Source organism: Podarcis tiliguerta, assembly GCF_965153285.1.
Source record: "Podarcis tiliguerta genome assembly, chromosome: 11".
Classification (NCBI taxonomy): Eukaryota; Metazoa; Chordata; class Lepidosauria; order Squamata; family Lacertidae; genus Podarcis; species Podarcis tiliguerta.
This window is the reverse complement of record NC_139544.1, coordinates 49,292,639-49,309,829: the sequence shown is the minus strand read 5'-3', so window position 1 is coordinate 49,309,829 and position 17,191 is coordinate 49,292,639. Positions and strand designations below refer to the sequence as shown.

General features: G+C 41.3%; 1 protein-coding gene and 1 long non-coding RNA gene across 2 annotated transcripts in view; one reads left to right on the top strand and one right to left on the bottom strand.

Moving 5' to 3' along the window:
* The window catches only part of ONECUT2 (one cut homeobox 2), a 71,083-nt gene extending 68,405 nt beyond the window's left edge, over positions 1 to 2,678 (top strand). Inside the window, exon 2 of the mRNA XM_083402994.1 lies at positions 126 to 2,678. Coding sequence (XP_083259120.1) covers positions 126 to 412 — 287 coding nt within the window. The 3' untranslated portion in view covers positions 413 to 2,678. The remainder of the gene's footprint in view (positions 1 to 125) is intronic.
* Positions 595 to 15,718, bottom strand: LOC310659599. Its single transcript, XR_014502847.1, has 2 exons — positions 10,035 to 15,718; positions 595 to 9,845 (listed from the first exon to the last, which is right to left on the bottom strand). It is a non-coding gene; the product is annotated as an uncharacterized lncRNA (long non-coding RNA).
* Positions 15,719 to 17,191: the final 1,473 nt, after the last annotated feature.

The window sequence follows — 17,191 nt, the reverse complement described above, 5'->3', positions numbered from 1 at the left end:
ATCTACTCTACAGCTTCATCAATGTTTTCAATGTATCACCTGCTCAGTTGACTGGTACTTATGCATGCATTGATTCTTCTTTTTTTCTCTCTCTCCCTCTCTCCTCTCTGTTTCTCTTCCCTAAGCATGCAAACGCAAAGAACAAGAACCAAACAAAGATAGGAACAACTCCCAGAAGAAATCTCGTCTGGTTTTCACTGATCTCCAACGCAGAACACTTTTCGCCATCTTCAAAGAGAACAAACGTCCGTCCAAAGAAATGCAGATCACCATCTCTCAGCAGCTGGGCTTGGAACTTACCACTGTCAGTAACTTCTTCATGAATGCTAGGAGGCGGAGCCTCGAGAAATGGCAGGATGATCTGAGCACCGGGGGGCCCTCCTCAACCTCCACCACTTGTACCAAAGCATGATCGAAAATCAGAATCTAAATTGGGCACAACTCAACTAATATATATATGAAAAGGAATGGATTCTTACCGGGGCCCTTCACTGGTGATTTGAAAGCACAATCCTCTTAAAACAGTAATACTGATTTACAACACAGGGCATTTTAATTTTATTTAAATGGTTTTTAGGGTTTTCTTTTTTAAAAAAATATATATGTGCAGGTCAAAAATACATTCAAAGGCAAGACTAAGCATGTCTGAAACAGAAGTAGGTTGTGTGCATGACCCAAATTAATCCAGGGTTATCATGGCAGAGCCAATGGAAGCTGAAAATATTCAGCCAAGGAATCGGTCAACAAGACAGCACCAACTTTGCTAAGATTTGTTCACCAAAGGAAATCCAAAGACACTGGACCTATTTTGTTTCCAACATGCTTAGTTTCTCCACACTACTATACCAAAGCTCACAAGCATTGAAACATACAAGTACTGAGCACAAACTTAATCTAGACCTAAGAACACGGGGGGTTTATTTTAGAAACTCAGGCATTGTTACGTTAAGCATTTTCAGAACTATCCGACTTGCTTTCTCTTAAGGGGGAAAAAATGTCAATGAAGATAAGGTCTTGGATCAGTACGAATCGGTTCCCTTGAACCCAAACTATCAAGCACAAAGACACCAGAAAACAGGAACAGCTCTGGACTCTTTGCCTGTTCTTACAAGACGTGCTCGGAGTTAGGGGGTGTTAGCGAACACATTGGTTTCAAGCACACTTTTGCAGGTCTTCACAATTTCTATTTGTACATAGTGCAGACACACACTCAGGAAGCCAGATTAAGATGCTACCACAGATAGAGCAAATGCAACACTTGAAACGCTCTAGACTTTATTTTATATTATAAAAAAAACACTAATCGTGAATATGTCCTAAACAGTTAGGAGACATCCAATTTCATCCCGTCACTTATTTATTTAATTTTCTTTCTTTTTCTTTTTGCCACATCCATTCTGTGTTTGAGTTAGTTGGTGTTTCCAGGCAGGAAAAGGAAGCCAATGCCTTCATAACTTCACTGACCACTGGAGCACTTACTCCAAGTCTCTTCCATGGATAAAAAGCATCCCACCCACCACTTTATGTAAGAATGCAACACACCAAAGATGCAGGATATTGCAAGCCAAAGACCATTATAACTTGCCATTTCCCAACCTCATTGTCATCGCCATTGTCCTTGTCATCAGTGTAGTCAGGTTTTGAATAGGTTAGAAGTAAACACCAGTCAATGTATAGGTCTATTCCAGTTCACCTGTCCAGTGAGCTGAAAGAGACAGTGTTCTCAAGTGAAGCATCAAAGATAACTTTTAATCTCACTAGGGTACAGTGTTCACCTAAGGAGACCCACACACAACACGCGCCATCTTTCTCATCAGAATTGCTATGGTCACTCAATGTGCATATTCACCAGTGAATAGCCCCCCATTCCTTTGAACACCGCTTGAGTGTTCAGAAGCAAGCCAAATGCTGTAACGATCCTTTAAAGACACTTGAGACTCTTTTATGTACTACTTAATCGAAACCAAAGAAACTTTTTCTGCACCTACTTCTTCTGCAACAAACTGTTCCATTTAGGGGGGAAAAAAATAAAAGAAATGAATAATAATTTAAATAAAAAAATAAAAAAAACCAAACCAAGGAAGCACGTCAGGAAACAAACCAATGCTAACACACTGTGTTTTGACAGACATCTTGGGACATTTTTAGGAAGCAGAGTTCAAAGAAAGGGTTGACAAGAAAGGAAACGAATGGAAAAGCCAATGGGGATTGCTGCTTCATTTTGACAACTCAGTAATCTTAAAGTTGAAGATTGTCTTTAATTTGTGCCTATGCAGTTTTTTCAAAAGAACAAGGAACAGAGCAACCGAGACCTCAACAGCTACAATACCAAAGATGAGGATTTCTCACGACTTTTAGTTCAGTTCATTCTTCCCCCCCCCTTGCACAGCTAATATGCGTATAGCACGATTGATCTGTGCAAAGGTAAATTGATTCTGTTTCTTTTGAGCAACAAAAAACAAACACACAAAAAGGATGATATTTTTTCTTTTTAATATTAAAAGGTTCTTTTCTTTCTTTTTTTCCAATTTCTGCTCTCACGTGGAATCTTCCAAAGGATTCCATGGGCTCCAAGTATAAGATGTTGGGATACTAAGCTAATGGATCTTCTCCAATCCGATGTTGTGCGTGTGTAGAGCGGAGAAGCATCTTACTCTTTAAATGATAATTTTGGCTCAGTGGGGTTGCATATGTTATGTGATTTTTAAATGATGACCTAGGAGACAGGGGTTAGAGGACAACTTTTGTGAATGCAAATGAATGGTATGTGTTCTTGTTTCATACTTGAGGAATCTCATACTGTTGGAAAGGAGCCTGACACATATAATCCAGACAGTGAATAGTTAGTTCTTTGTCAGATCTTTGGGCAGTTTAACTTCACTGTCCAGTGTCCTGCACATGGCCATTAAGTCTTGACCACTCAGGTCCAGATCTTCCCACCAGACCAGTGTTTCTCAAATTAGAAAATCATAGACCTTCTAGTCCTTCTAGCTCTTTGGTCCCCACACCACCAAGCAGGCCCAAACAATCCTATGCCTAGCTTCTGCTCACACAGTATACAGCTCTGATTCATCCACAGTATACAGCTTCTTCCCTCAGATTCATATACATTCACTCTTCCTGGGAGAACTCCCTCTCTGAACTCAGGAACTGGACATATAACATCAGAGATGCATGACTCTACCCTTCTCAGTCATCAACGTGAGTGGAGTGGTAATCCTTCTTTTGGAGAACCCAGAATATTGAAAGCGTATTAAGTAATAACACACCACCACCCTGGTTGAGAAACACTGTTCTTGGTGACTTTTTAAATATTGCGGACCCACCAATGGTATTCTGTCTCCACCGAGAGCCTGCATTCTGTTAATTCGAGCTAGTAATGAAATTTTCATAACGGCTATATGCAAAATCCACCTTCAGTCACCCCACTTCAAAGGGGAACCACCCGTAAGACACCTCCAACTCCTCTGTGGGGTGTTACTGTTTGGGAATCAGTAACTTAAGCTGGATGAGGAGCTGGAGATGTTGACTTGCAGGTATCATCCACACCCATTAAAATTGTTGCTAGTATTGCCAGACTTTGGTAGCAAAACTCTCCCCTTCTTTTTTTAAAAAACAATTCTGGACTAAGCTCTCAGCTCAGATCCATCGCTATAACAATAACAGGGTGGTTATGATTAACTTCATTGTAGGAAAGAATTTGGAACTGTTTCACCTGTAGAACAAACTTGGATTCTTCCATGAGAAAGAGTTCAAGATGAAACGTCTTTTCAAATCCTAACCTGAAGATCTAAAGGAAAAGCACCCAAAATTCATTCCAAAGTGCTTTGATGTGAGAGGTGGATTTTGCTTATATCAGAAGGGAGTGTTGGCCCTAAAAGTCTTGGAGCCAAAAACCTAAATTTTCCCTTCTAATTATTTTAAGAATTGCCATGGCAGAAACTAAAAGCCTGGCTTGAGGTCCAACCATTGCCCTAGTGGCTTCTCAATGGTCACAGAACATCAACACTGAGTGAGTTTTGCAAAGCCTCTTGTGCAAATGAAAAGGATCACAAGGTCCATGTGAAAGTCTGGGTATGGTCAGATCCAGGCATCGGCAGATGTGGCCCATCCCTCCAAAATAAGATACACCCTTTGCATCTTGGGTCATGTTCTATTCAAGAATGTTCACTTATGCAATGCTGTCGATTCATTCTTGCATTTGATTTGCTCATATGTCTCAGACGTCTAATTGGGATGAACATGGTACTTCAGCTGAAGAGCAAAAGGTCATTTCCAACCCCTTCAAATACTGCTCTCTGTTTGTCCTTTGCTTGCCAGGGAGAGATGGGTGATTCTGGGGAACTTCCTAGGCAGCACAGTCAGTTCAAGCAGCTCACTGGCTAAGACTGTCAGGCCTCACTCTTGCCCTGCATGAACTGAGAGTGTGCCCTATATTACAGCCGCCCCTTCCCCTGTGGCTGTGTGTACATTGCAGGGAAACATTAGCAGTGATAAGCAAGCTGTCTTTCTCGGAATGCTTGTCTGCCATGCTGGCTGCTCTTAGGTATCCAGGAAGCCCTGATAAGACTTCTCAGGACACAGATTGAATGCCGCTGATCTAGAATCCATTTATATTGCCTTTTTTCCAGCTGTTGGTGAATGTGGGAATTTAATTTTTTTTAAAATATCCAGGTGCTCACACCATCAGACACACTCTGGACTGCAGAAGATGTTTCTGGATCATTTTTTTAGGGAGCATGGCCAGCGCTCCAATCCTGTCAATTGATACCATAGATCAGGCATCCCCATAGATCAGTCCAGATGTTTTGGGACTACAGTCCCCATCATCCCTGACCACTGGTCTTGTTAGCTAGGGATGATGGGAGTTGTAGTCCCAAAACATCTGGAGGGCTGAGTTTGGGGATGACTGCCATAGATGCTACAGGGAAAAGGTTTTGTTACACTCAGTCACTTGCAGAGTCTTTGCATCAGTGTAAACGGCTGCAACAGGAGGGATTTCCTAAATTGCAGAAGTCCGTCTTTGTCCAAAGAGTATCTTGCATTGGTGTTAGAAACTTTCAAGCAAAAGGGTAGGGAGATTCCCTCCACATTTACCTGCTCCCACCCCACGCACTGGCATGACAGTACACACACATAACTGGTAAGGCAGGGATAACTAAGTGCTCCCCTATTCCTTGAGCTAGAACAGGGTTTCCCAGGCTTGGCCCTCCAGCTGTTTTTGGACTACAACTCCCATCATCCCTAGCTAGCAGGTCAGGGATGATGGGAAATGTATTCCCAAAACATCTGGAGACCAAAGTTTGGAAAACCCTGAGCTAGAACCACCCACTGAGACAGTATCAGAACAAATCCCGCCATCCTCTGTCAAAGGTGCAGACAAAATCCAATTGCAGCCATACCATACAGACAAGCGATGGGCAGAAAGCACTCAGTTATCTATGGAAAAGCTAGACAACATTATAAATATCTCAGTGCTAAGATTGCTGTCCAAAGAGGCTTGTAATCTATGCGAGTCACAAGTCATGAAAGACCCCACACCCCATTTCTGTTATATGCAGGCAAAGAAGTCACAGTCAACAACAACAGGAAATCTAGTTTAATGTGGAAGACACAGATTTTGCATGTTAAGGGGAGTGGAATTCAGTTTTATCCAAGCACTTAGAGGCACCAGGGCTCAGGATAATTGCTGGTATTGTACTGAGCAACAGCCCAGTACAAACGATACACTTGATGCAAGAGCTCTGCATTTTGACTGACTATGTTCTTCTTAACTAGGACCTCCCTTTCTACCCAAGCAAAATCCGCGTGAAAATATTTTACATGGCAAAAGGTTTAGGCTGCAATCCTACATTCGCCTACTTGGGAGAAAGTGCCATTTAACTCAGCGTGACTTACTTTTGAGTAGATGTGTATAGGATTGCACTGGCAAAGCAGTCAGCCAGGAATGGGAAACCTGTGGCCCTGCAGGTATTGTGAGAAATCCACCACTCCCATCCAGCAAAACTGAGGCTCCCCATCCCTGCAGTAAGGCATACCTACATTACAAATTTATAGTGGGCTTCCCCTAAAAATCCCATGAAAGGTAGTTTGGGAAAATGCAGAGAAACTTCCTTTAGAGATCCTTAGCCCCCTGCTACCTGGGGACAAGTCAGAGATGGGGGTTTTGCTTATCATCACACATTAGGTCTTCCATTTACTCCAGGTTTGAGAGAGAGAGAGAGAGAGAGAGAGAGAGAGAGAGAGAGAGAGAGAGAGATTAAACTCAGAACAGTAGAGCATGTATCTCATTGGGTTTTTTCACATAGTCCGAAACATCAAAAGTATTCATCAGCATTGAACTGCATTCCTGAGGTCAGCACTGGCATTATGTGTGTGTGCACATGTGTACACACACACACACACACACACACGGCAAGCCCTGGAAGGCAAAGCACTAGAACAGGAATCCCAAGGGATGAGGAGAAAGAGTTTGTGTGGAGAGCAGATTCATTGCACACAATCAAGGTTGCTACAGCTGTGCTTTGCTAGGATTGGAGTGCCCAAGTGTTGATAAAATATACCTTATGCATAATTATGCGTTCCTCTGTGTGTGTGTGTGTGTGTGTGTGTGTGTACCCATTGCACATGGATATATACATATATAGACACACACATTCAGACTTACCTGCGGTCTTACTCTAAAGAGAACTCTGACAGCATTTCTGGCGTAATGGTCATATTGGTGAAAAGGGATAATCTCAGACTGTCAAATCCTGTCATCTGGTATATCTACTCAGGCATGAGACACATATTCTGTTTTAATTATATGAATACAAAAGAAAGTGGTTAATGTTTGACATGCCATTTGTAGCTCCACCAATGGCTGCCAGCAGTTTAGCTGGTGATTTCTACTCAACGTATAACACACATCCTTCCTTCTCTGAAGTTTTCCAGTGTCTCTGTTCCCATTACTTCTGTTCCTAACCTCTTGCGGTCTTATTTTGACTTGTCCCAGCTGTATTTCCTTCGTTGCAGTTGCACTGTTGGTAAACATTTACGTAACTTTGCCACCTGCCATTCACCAAGTGACAAGGGCATCTTGGAGACATGGCAGCCATTGTTAAGATTTTAATTTTTTTTTAATGTCTTGGCTTAAACTTCTGTATAATTGCATTGAGTACTGCTCATTTTGTGTGTTCTGCTCCACCAAATAATAGCGATATAGTATCCCAACATCTTCCTTACCTTTTATACTTGGAGTTTTTTTTTCATGGGCACATCCAAGATGAATTCAACTTTCAAGAAACCTTGGATATTGTTTAATCATCTGTGGAGGAACAAAGAATGTGCTTGATTACTTCGGTTGAATAGCTTTATACTGGATCTCTCTTAACTAAAGCTAAATCCAAAGACCTACGGAGGACAAAAACCAGCAAAACGTAAAGCTCAAACCGACTTACGGGAATAGCAACCTCCTTTTTTTTTACCCAAAAAAAAAGAGGAGAAGGGGCAATGACATAGCTATGGGGGAACAAAAATTCTGATGTTTTTCTTGCTTGTCACCATATTTAAGTATTTTGTGATTTTTTTTTTATAGATTATGCTTGGCCTACTCTATATTTATTATGGGAATTATTATTTTTGCTATTGTTTAAAAGTTACGCCAGTCATCTTCAAAGCCTTTATTTCTTTCCTGATAATGTTGGGGCTATATTGGTGGTTATCGATCGTAAGATTTGCTTTGATGAGATCAAGACCTTAGCCGAAAGCCTTAGCTCCAGTTAAATTTTCCTTCCGACCAAAACTTCTGTTGGTTCCAATGGAGCCAGTGCGCCATCTTGGATTTTCAGATGCGACTTTAGCTGGAGCTAAAACGGTAGGGTCAGATTTCTGTTGATTACCCTTTGTGATTATTTTGATGACGTTGCTGGTTATTTTGGTCGCAGCCCACTTGGATGTGCTCCCAAACATGTCCCACTGAAATGAACCAAAGTTGTGCAGGAGCATGGATGCATGCTACTGCTGCAGATTTCAATGGGTCGTGTGCAAGAGCCTTTCCTGCTGGGCTGGGTCTTTTTGTTAGACTTAATTTGCTCTCCCCCCCTTATTTATCAATCCTAGAATCGTAGTGCATCCTAGATGCAAATCTGAGGTTAGCACATAAATTTAGTGGGGAGGGAGTATTAGTAAAGTTCTGTTACAGACATGGGGGGGGGGGCGGGGAGACAAGGTACCAAAAATATTAAAGAGTCCCCAACCCCTCTCCCCAAACTGCAGCATGCTTTATTTCTTATAATCAATCTCAATGGTTTTATAAAATGATTGACCCTTAAGTTATTTAATTTAATTCCTCCTCACCTCACTCAAAATAATGAAACCAAAAAAACCCAGTGAGGGATACCTTTTTAATTATTATTATTATGGCACATAAGAGCCTTCATAATATAACTTATTTATTTAACTTATTCAGCATCTACTGCAGGTGCCCTTGTATAGTTTATATTTTTATTTTTTTTATGAAATCAACTTAAAGCACTACAACTTATTTGCTGTCAGAACAACAGAGTGATGATGACTTTTCTTTTTTCCTTTTCTCTTTTTGGACAAGCAAGGAATATTTTGTCTAAACCATGCATTCAGGAACAACAGGGGATTTTTTAAAGAAAAAAAAAAAACCAAGACACTGCAACACTTTGCCTGAACTTTGTGGCTTTTTAAAAACTTAAGCTGGGGGAAAAAAATATAAAATAACAACAAGCAAAAAATAATAATAATAATAAACAAATAAAAAAAACCTAAAAAGAGAGAAACCCTTAAAGTAGCTGCTTCCAAGAATGAACTTTGTGTGTGTGTAAAAAAAATAAAAATTAAAAGGATTAAAAAAAAAACTGAAAAAGGAAAAAAAAAACTTTCTATTTCTAGTGAGAACCAAAGAGGCTACCTCACTGACTTTTTCCATTTGTAATTTTAATCGTGTTGATGATACCAAAGATACCAAAGATTTCTTTCTCTGTGCGGTCTGCATTTTGCTTGTGCTCTTTATAGTTTTAACTTTTCCTCCTTTACATCCAGTATGTACAGCTGCAACTTAGATGCCCCGTCCTCTGTCCCAAGAAACACCGTTATCAGAGGGAACTGCTAATTCTGACAAAGTCATTTTCTGTGTTTTATCTTTCTGCCACCCCCTCTTCCCCCTGCCCCAGTCCCTACCCACTGCCTCCCCCCAAAAATGAGACCCACAGCTTGATCTCAGGCACAGTTGCCTTCTTACAGCAAGAATGATCCACATGCAGAAAAGAGAGGGGTGTGGGTGTAGCTGATGGAATTGCCCAGCAATTTTTGCATCATGACGCTCATGCTTGCTACTCTGAAGGATGGCAGCATGCATGCCTTTCTGGAATGACCTGAATCAGAAAGACGTACAAAATCTAGCATCGCGCTCCCTGTGCTCTCCAAGTGCCCCTGTTTTCCAGGGACAGTCCCTGATTTACAGAAGCCATCCCAGTTTCTGAATGTCCTTCATTTTCCTTAGGACACCCCCATTTTCATCAGATAAATGTTGGGGGGTATGGAGTTACATGACCTCCAAGCCAAGGAGATATGCAACTACACAATCTTTAGAAGACATCTGAAGGCAGCCCTGTATAGGGAAGTTAAAAAAAAGACGAAGTTTTATTATGTTTTTATATATGTTGGAGTGGCTGGAGCAACACAGTCAGATGGGCGAGGGTATAAATGGTAAAATTATTATTGTGGAATAGGACATCCCTGTTTTCATCAGAGAAATGTTGGATGTTCTGCTGGAGTGGCCTTAGCCAGCTGAATGGGAATGTGAGACCCTTTCTGGAATCTAGTTAAGTTTACTGGATAGAATCATAGAATCATAGAATCTTAGAGTTGGAAGAGACCACAAGGGCCATCGAGTCCAACCCCCTGCCAAGCAGGAAACACCATCAGAGCACTCCTGACATGTGGTTGTCAAGCCTCTGCTTAAAGACCTCCAAAGAAGGAGACTCCACCACACTCCTTGGCAGCAAATTCCACTGTCGAACAAATCTAGTTGCCCATGACTGCAACTTGATTGGGACTATGGCCTGGGACCGATGGGGAGAGACAGTCGCTTGGTGCTAGGACACAGGCTATGCACCCAGAAGGGCGCAGGTTCAACCACTGCCATCGCCCATTAAAATTAAATAATGTATCGCTGCTGAAGGAAGCATGAGATACACTACAACTATTACTGTGGATTACAATTGATGGGTAACAGTTGTAGCAGCTTAACTCCTGAGAGAATGCAGCTCTTGAAGACCAAAATTGTTGCCCGCTACTAGCTAGCTAGCTGGACCGGACCAATGGTCAGACACAGCATAATTTAGCTTGGTTTGTTCATAGACATGCAGCAAGTGCACCAGTTTTAAGGGGACTCACATTAACTTGAGGGGAGCATTCAGACTCTGTGTAAGACTGTGATTATAGATTCCCATCCTTGGATGTAAGTTCCACTGAGATCAATGCAATCTCCAAGCAGGTGTGTTTAGGGTCCGGGTCAAATAAATGAATGTGCTAATCATACCCTTAAAGCAGGCTTTGCCTAACCCAGCATCCTCCCAGTGTTTTGGACTACGATTCCCATCATCCCCAGATGACCTGGGATGATGGGAATTGTAGTCCAAAACATTGGGAGGGTGGGCGGGTTGGTGAAGGATGCCCTAAATTATACCCTTCCTTGGAAGTAAATCCAACTAACACCAGTGGTGCCTACTTCAGAGCAACTGTGGCTGGACCATCAACCTATGCATTTGATTAACTTCAGTTTGCCCATTGTTCTTCTGGCTTGTGGCCATTTGGAGGTGGAGCTCCAGCCATGTGGGCTTCTGTGCATGCACAAACTTCCAGGACGATCATGTTTCATTTCAGCAGAAGCTCAGCAAGGTGTCTCTTCGAATGCAAGGAACGGCCACTTCATTGAAGAGCTTGATTCTCATGCAAGCTTCTGCACAAGGATCAGGGTAGATGTGTTTGAGATCAAGCTGTGGGGATCTACAAAGTAAAGAAGGCAAATGTGTTGAACATGAGTCATATTTTATTGCTATTCTTGTTGTTCCTAGGAAATTACCTCAGCCGTTGTTGTTTCTCCTTCTGCTAGCTGCTAAATACTTGTTGGAAATTGAGGGACTTCACCCAAGATTTGTTGACACCATTTGATTCTGGCATACTCAGGTTGTCTGTGTGTCTTAGTTTACAATACATAGTCATTTATTTCAGGACAGTCCTCTACTAGAAATCCAGTTTAAAGGGATAAGAAAAGAGAGTAAACAAAAAATCACAAATATGCATCTTTTGATTATTATTATTATTATTTGAAAAAGCAAACCACAGGCAGATTAAATCAGTATAGTTTAAATGGTAAATGGAGCAATGGCCTGCCTCAGTATAAGGCAACTGCCTGTACTCCAAAATATTCAAAAGGCCTTGTGAAATGTGCTTTCAGAGGTTCCTCACAAACTCTGAGGAGAACTTGCTTCCAGGTTTTTCCTGGGCTCGGAATTCCATAAAAATGACGCAGGAGAAGACCCTTTCCAAGCCATCACCAATTTGGCCTCCCCAAAAAGAACACCTGAAGCAGGAACTCACTGTCCCGGGGGGGACGGACCTGTTTCTTAGAATACTGTTTAAACCATCTCTATTCTGCCATTTCCCAGCTTAAAAATTTGGAAAGCTCATTTTACCTATTCCCAGAGTTTAACAATCAACCCCACCCTGGAAACAATAGCCCTGTGAGGCAAAAAGGAGTGGGGTGGGGGAAGCCATGGCTGTTTATAATAGTATATTAATGTGTAGTGCAGATGAGACCTTGGTTTAGTTTAGTTATTATTATTATTATTATTATTATTATTATTATTATTATTATTAATGCCTATTTCTAAGAAAGATCCAAGGCATCTTACAGCAGATTAAAATATACACAAAGTAAAATGAGACAATATTGTATACATATGTAATTAATAACAATAACAATGGTTCCTCTCCCATCCTCCACTTTGCTTTTTTCCAACAAGGTTTTAGCAGATCGGCATAGATTTTTTGACGTGCAAACTGTGCCCTTCGTCAGTTCAACGCAACGAAACCCCAATTCTGTCACAGATTCCTTTTTGCCTTCGCATCCTTCCTTTCCCCTCCTTCCTCCCACCCCCTCCATATGACGTACTTCACCCCCCTCCCACCGCCACCAGTTTCTTGACTCCTATTGTGTAAAGTTTTCTACATTGCGTATGGCGATATGCCTTCAACATAGAGCTATAATAATTCTCAGGATGCCTTCCATGTGTGGAAGACAATGATTGATCCTTTGTGTTGAGCCCTTCCCGGCCGGGCCCTCCGTCGACCTCTCGCCCTGCAAGGGAACGTCGAAGGAAGTCCCAGAGCCTGGACACAGAAAATGATGCAAAATTGGCAGGGCCCTTTGATGGCAAACCACATTTCCTATCAGACTCATGCTTCACGTGCAAAGTGTGAACTTACCACAGGATGAGTGCCTTGCTTGAACCAAAGCAACGATTTTGCCAGTCTAGACCTCTCTGTGCTTTTTTTTTAATTCTTCCTGTGAATACCTCAGCGTCAACTGGGCCGCCATATTGTAACTGGTGGGCTTATTGTACTGTGGTGCTTTGCAATGCAACCCTGCAAAGAACATGACTTGTAATAATAATACCAAAGGTCCTTTCCTTTTCTTCTCCTTCTCCTCCTCCTCCTTTTCCCTCCTTCTCTTCCTCTCCTCTCTCTTTCTTCATGGTTCCAAAGCTTTAAAATATAACCATGGGCATGTTGGCAACGCAGACCGCTCGATTCCTTACCAAATTTTCTCAGATATACCTCATAGATGATAGTGTTTAGAGTAATGTTATTATAGCGTATGTAATAAATTATTCACTTGTTTCATTTTGGTAACTGTGATTTAAAAGAAATAAAAAAAAGCTTTATACGTTTTAGGTTGTGCTTTTGTAATAGACAGGAAAAAAAAGGTGCGCTTAAAGTTGTATGTCCGTCTTTCTTCCCTTTGGATTTTTATTTATTCTGGATTGGGAAAAGTTGCAGAATGAGCCCAAAGTTTACAGTTTTTCATATTTTGCTGAAGAAACAATCTGTGTTAATTTGCTCTGTTGAAGAAGAAAAAAAAGTATGATTTATTTTCTACATTTGTGCTACTTGGTCTGAACAATTAATTGTTCTGTGTTAACGGTGTAGTATTATAATTAGCAACTGCTATAATTTCAGTGCTATAATTTTGATGCATGAGGCAAAAGAGAAAAAACTTAGCAGTGTAATGCATTGTGGTTCTTAATAGCAATTTCTTTTTCATTTGGAAATAGATGTTTCCCTTTCATTTGATGAAATTTATTTATGCATGAGAGCCTGTTATCCGTTAGCGGTTGTGAAACAGTTTGTGTATACATTGCATTTAGACTGTGAAAAATGTGCACAGTTCTGTCTCATACAGTTGAAATATTGGTTTGCAAAGTGAAGGTATTTCCATTCTAATATGCATTTAGATCAGTGCACATTGGGGAGAGAGAAAAAACCCACACCCCGTCCAAATTAAGATTCAAATTATAATGTTAACAAGAAAGATTGGCCAGTCGGCAGTTCCCTGTTTCTAAGACAAATGTCACTTATATGTGGGTACTTTGACACCTCTTAATTGGAAATATGAGTCAGCTGTGCATTGTTTTCCAATACAAAAGGAGTTCCTTTGGCTTTATGGTTAAAAAATAAAATAAAATAAATCTCCAGCAATACATGAAATATTATAGCAAATTTATATAGCGATTCTGAGAAGATGAAGAAGAAAGAGCAGCAATTTCCCCCTTAGCTCTGCTGGGAATGAACACCATACAGATAGTCCAGTGCTTTATTTCTCTTGGGGTGTATACAAGGTGGTCAACGTTTGGCATAAGCCAAACCCCACCGGAATTAGCAGGGTCTGTTCAAGTCTTGTTGTCTGCTGTGACTGACAACAGGCTCTTTTGGTAGTTCAGTCTTTAAAAAAAAATCCAATTAAAAAAAACACACCCAACACGGTTATAATAGCTACTCATCTACCTTGCCTATGCAACTGTATTTCACTTTTCAAGTGTGTCCGAAGGGTGTTTGTCCGTTTTGTTTTGTACCTCACCAAAAAAAAAGAGAAAGAAAGAAAATGGGGACAGCCTTCTTTAGAGGACAAAGTAGGGCGCCACGGCTTATATTTACGAAGGTATATTTTGGAGACAGGTCAAGAATGTTGTGCACTCTATTCTGACTCGGTCCTTTCAGAAGCATTTTGCTAAGGAGGGTGGGCAGCAATAGATTCTGGTCCTTGGTTGGGGCACCTTCGCTGATTCCAACCACGAACGCAAAAATTGGACACCCACAAGATCTGGTCCCGCATTTTGGAATCAAAGGCTGCCTCAACCATTTAGGCAGGGTAGACCTTGGGCCTGCCATTATCAGATGTCAATCACGGGTTCTTGCATCTGTCTCAGCCAGCTCCTTGCAAGAGTGCTTTGCAGAATCCTTGTGGTTTAACAAGAACGATGGGGTGCACTCTCAGGTTGTGAGGGGAATTCCGTTTGGCCCAATCCCTGCAGCACACTCTCCTGTCAAGGGTAGCACACAATACTTGAACCAGCCTTGACCAAATTAAAACAAAACCAAAACCATAGTATGTGGCAGAACTGGCTTGTCATTAGCACACCGGATCTCCTTTGGGTTCGTTACTGGTCCCATTTGCAAACGTTCTGCCTCAACCCATCCACCCGGCCACACCATAAAGCCAAAAAAACTGCTAAGTACACTTTACTATGTTTAGGAGAGTGCCACTTAGGAAATAGGCCGTGTGTGGGAAACGGCAGTCTGCTATACAAGACGACGTCCAACATTAACATCCGTAGTGTGTTTCTATGTCTTTTGTCATTAAGAATATATTGGACGTGTGCTTTACATTAGTGCAAAGGAACATATTTTTTATTTGGCCTTATAAAAGTAGATTGTGATAAACGAAAGCTTTGTACTATAGTCTGTTTATTTTTGTTTTCCTATTTATCTGCCAAAGATGGTACTGGATACAAGGATTTTAAATAGGTTTTTTTGTAAGACAGTTAATGATTGTAATAGTGTTTAAAAAGAAAAAGAAAAAAAACTTCCCAAAAGCTTTATATGTTCTTCTGCAATAAGCCGAACCAAATATCTGTTTCAAGTGAATTCCAGTCATGCTAACAGATTCACAAACCATAGTTACCCAAAATGCAGCCGTTTGTTGTAATGTTTGCATAACACTCAAATGCATTTATTTTATTTTTTTCTTTCGATCCAAAGGAAATAAGGGGTATGTGAGAGATTGGCAATGCCAGCTGCTGTTTCGCCAAACAGCAGGTGGTCCAGCTTACTAAGTTTTGCCAAGAATACTTGTAATTTAAGGTATATTTTATAATGCCATTATATGTCTTGGGTTTTCGTTTTCGTTTTTTTTGTTTTTCTTTTGTGAAGGTGATATGTTAAATCGAGTGTTCCAGACAAATAAAAGTAGCTACAGAATGAATGTTATTTTATTATTAAATGGTTTTTACTCAATTATTTGTGCCAACAGACATCCTTTACCTTAATAACAAATTACTGTATATGTGTCAAAGTCTTAATTTATAGTTCTTGATGTGAAAATAAAGAGAAAAACACGTATGGTTTGTCAAAGTTGAATAAATGAAGAATGCCTACTCTTTTTTATTTTTTATTTTACTTTACATTTATTTTGTTGCATCCCCTTGCACAAGACGCACCTTGTGCCATGGACAAAAAGGGAGCGATTGCCTGAAACCCTGCATAGCCTCTGCCAATCATTGTAGACACTGAGTTATGCCCAAATGTTGTTAGTGGTTAAGAGCAGTAGACTCGTAATCTGGTGAACCGGGTTCGCGTCTCCGCTCCTCCACATGCAGCTGCTGGGTGACCTTGGGCCAGTCACACTTCTCTGAAGTCTCTCAGCCCCACTCACCTCACAGAGTGTTTGTTGTGGGGGAGGAAGGGAAAGGAGAATGTTAGCCGCTTTGAGACTCCTTGGGGTAGTGATAAAGTGGGATATCAAATCCAAACTCTTCTTAGAAAGCTACAAAGCTGAGCTGGTGGGAATGAACATAGGCCTGCATTCAGGCAAAGTTACTTCCCATTGAAGCCTGCGGAACAGGAATTATGTCAGGACTAACTCAACCCAACTGATTTCAATGGGAACTAAGTTCAGCTAACTTGGTTTGGATGCAACCCACAGTTGTACAGTGGACATAGTTACATACCACTCTGGATACGTAATTTTCGGGTTATGAACGCGGCAAACCCGGAAGTGTATACTTCTGGATTTCGCTGTGCGCGTACAGAAGCAGCGCCTCGGCCTACAGACTTTTCGGGTTGCAGACGGACCCCCGGAACGAATTTAATTCGTATCCGGAGGGTCCACTCTATAAGGCTGCATTTCTAAACAGAAATGCCTGAGACCAGTGGGTTCTTTTCCTGGGGGGACACAGGGGGACACGTACCCCTAAACATTTTCTTTTAGAAAAAAGCACTGCCTAAGAGTAACACCCATTGAATTCAGCAGCGTTGAGTACACATGCATAAGGTGGCTTAGTCCAGAATTCATCCCAGTGAAGCGGGAAACTGGCCAAGAGAGAGTATAGCGTCAGTCCGGAGTTTCTGTTACTATAGTTCCCAAAGGGCTTGTCTCACTTCCCTGAGTGATGAAAAATTCCAGCGGGTGCCACTCACAGTATTTGCAACACTTAGAACCATAGAATTGTAGAATTGGAAGGGAGCAGATGGGGTGTCTAGTCCAAAGGGGGGGGGGGAGAAACTGAGGCGAAGTCTGCATACAAACCATACCTTGCAAGCGTATGTAAGGCACATTCCACTTTCCCCAGAGAATGCAGGGTACTGTAGCGTGTTAAGGGTGCTGCAAATTGTAGCTATTTGAGAGGTAAACTACAATTCCCAGAATTCTTGGGGGGAGTGCTTTAAATATGGCGTCTATGCCACCAGTATGTACTAAGTGTATTGTGTAGCTTTTGACCTTCCTCACAAGTTCCCAATCCAAGATTCTCTAGAAAGAAAGACTGTTAAATCAGTAAGTCCAACAGGTGTGTGTGTGTGTGTGTGTGTGTGTGTGTGTGTGTGTGAGTGAGAGAGA